General features: G+C 73.1%; 1 protein-coding gene across 1 annotated transcript in view; it reads right to left on the reverse strand.

Annotated features, from left to right (window-relative positions):
• The window catches only part of HR (HR lysine demethylase and nuclear receptor corepressor), a 13,407-nt gene that overhangs the window by 3,560 nt on the left and 7,909 nt on the right, over nt 1-1,938 (reverse strand). The window contains exons 4-9 of the mRNA XM_085304237.1: nt 1,624-1,675; nt 1,399-1,573; nt 813-1,039; nt 430-579; nt 187-273; nt 3-80 (exon numbers count right to left, since the gene is read on the reverse strand). Of these exons, the coding sequence (XP_085160363.1) occupies nt 3-80; nt 187-273; nt 430-579; nt 813-1,039; nt 1,399-1,573; nt 1,624-1,675 (769 nt within the window). The remainder of the gene's footprint in view (nt 1-2; nt 81-186; nt 274-429; nt 580-812; nt 1,040-1,398; nt 1,574-1,623; nt 1,676-1,938) is intronic.

Consider the following 1,938-nt stretch of genomic DNA (forward strand, 5'->3'; position numbering starts at 1 on the left):
GCCCCCCCCGCAGGGGCAGCGCGACTTGATGTCGAACTTGGCCCGGACCTCGTGCAGCAGCTTCCAGAGCTCGGTGAGCACTGGGGACGGGGAGACGCGGCTCAGCGCCCCGGCTCGGCGGCCGCCCCGCGGGACGCCCGCCCCCACCCCACCCTGGGCAGCGAGTGGGGGGCCGGGGGTGCTTACCGTGGATGGGGACGAACTGCGTGGGGACGAGGGACCCGACGTCGTGGTCCTGCCCAGGGACGCACTCAGCCGGCTGTGCCGCGTCCTCTGCAAGGTGGGGAGGGGGCCTTGAGCAAAGGCGAAGCCCCCGCAAGGGGCTGTCGCCCCCCGGCACCATCGCCTGCCTCCCGGGGCGCTCCGGGGTCTCTGCGCCCCTCTGAGCACCCGGCCGTGCCCGCTCCCTGCTGCCCTCCCGGCCGGTACCTGGGCCGGCCTCCTGCCGCCTGCCGCGGTGGCAGTCAGGGCACAGCTGGAACCCACATCTGGCGCAGCTCCAGTGGGAGTTGAAGAGGCCGCGCTGGCAGGCGTCGCAGAGCTGGGGGGCTCCTTCCCCGCGCCTCCAGGCCGCCACCCCTGCGGGCAGACCCAGCCGTCGGCCTCCCCTCYGCCTGCCTCCAGCCCCGGGCCTCCCTGCGGTATGCACATCCCGGAGGCACGCAGTTCGGAGCGGGCGCTGGGGGTGATGGCCGGACCCCCCCCCCCCGGCTGCGGCGCCTGCCCGCTCCCCTGCGCCCTCCCCAGCCAGAGCTGCGCAGGCCCCCGAGGGCCGGACGCGCGCCGGGCAGCCCCGGGTTTTTCCCACTCACGCTCGTGCGCCCCGCGGGCTCCCAGCCAAGCCTCCCTGTCTCTCCGCACGGCCTCGCAGAAGGGGTCGCCCAGCACCGACAGCAGGTACTTGGCCAGGCAGAGGCTGCTGCTGCTCTTGCTCCTCCTCTCCTTGCTGCCGACGTCCAGGTGCAGCATCTCCCCTTCTGCTTCGTCCAGCGTGCAAAAGCCGTCCACGCTCAGCTCCCCGCTCGCCCCAAAGGCAAACCTGCGGAGGGGATGCGGAGCTGGGCCAGGAGCTGGCAGCAGCACCCGTGGGCTCTGGAGCAGGGTGGCAGGGCAGGATGCTGAGTGCACGCTCTTGAAGGGGGCCGCAGAGCCCAGGGAGCCGGCCAGGACCCACCTTGTGCACAGCACAACCTGGCAGCACCCTCTCCTAACGGGCACCGAGGACCGGGCAGAACGCAGGTCCTGGCCGAAAGGAGGTGCCACCACTGTCACRCTCTTTGCTCGTGCTCAGCCTGGCTGTGCCTGCGCCCTCGGCCATCAAAGAGCATCGCGCCAAGGCTTGCTCCAGACGAGCCGCGGGGCCGGGTGCCTGGGAACCCCCGGCGCCCGCGCGCTCACCTGCGGAAGTGCAGCAGCCTGCAGGCGCTCTCGGGGGGGTCGTCGTCCTCGCCGTCAGCCCGGGCGCCGGCCGCGCAGGCGCAGCACCGCGGGATGCTGGCGGGCAGGGCCGTGCAGGGCACGCTCTGCAGGCGCCGCCGCTCCGGGGGCCCCGCGCCCGCGCAGCTCCGTGCCCCTGGGGAAGGCGGGAGCGAGGTGTGGGGGCCGGGCCCAGYGTGCGGGGACGCGCTGGCCACCCGGCCTGCAAGGACGGGGCCGCCGCAGCGTCATCTAGAAACTAGGCCAGAAAGTAGGGCTGCAAAGTAGGGCTGGGAGATCTCCGGGGGTCACGTCCGACGTGCCAGCACCTCCCCAAGGAGGGTGCTGACCCAGCGACGCCAGACCCAGGAGAGGCCGCGGGGAGCGGGACAGTGGGAGCAGACCCGGGGGACGCGGCTCAGACTTCATCCCCTCCGAGATGAAAACCGTCCGCAAGGCGTGCGTGCGCGTGCCCTCTCCCACGAGCGGCATGCCGTGGGAACCGGCCTGCAAATCTTCCCA

Source organism: Rhea americana, unplaced genomic scaffold, assembly GCF_003343005.1.
Source record: "Rhea americana isolate MKP2758 unplaced genomic scaffold, rheAme1 scaffold_204, whole genome shotgun sequence".
In the NCBI taxonomy this organism is placed as follows: Eukaryota; Metazoa; Chordata; class Aves; order Rheiformes; family Rheidae; genus Rhea; species Rhea americana.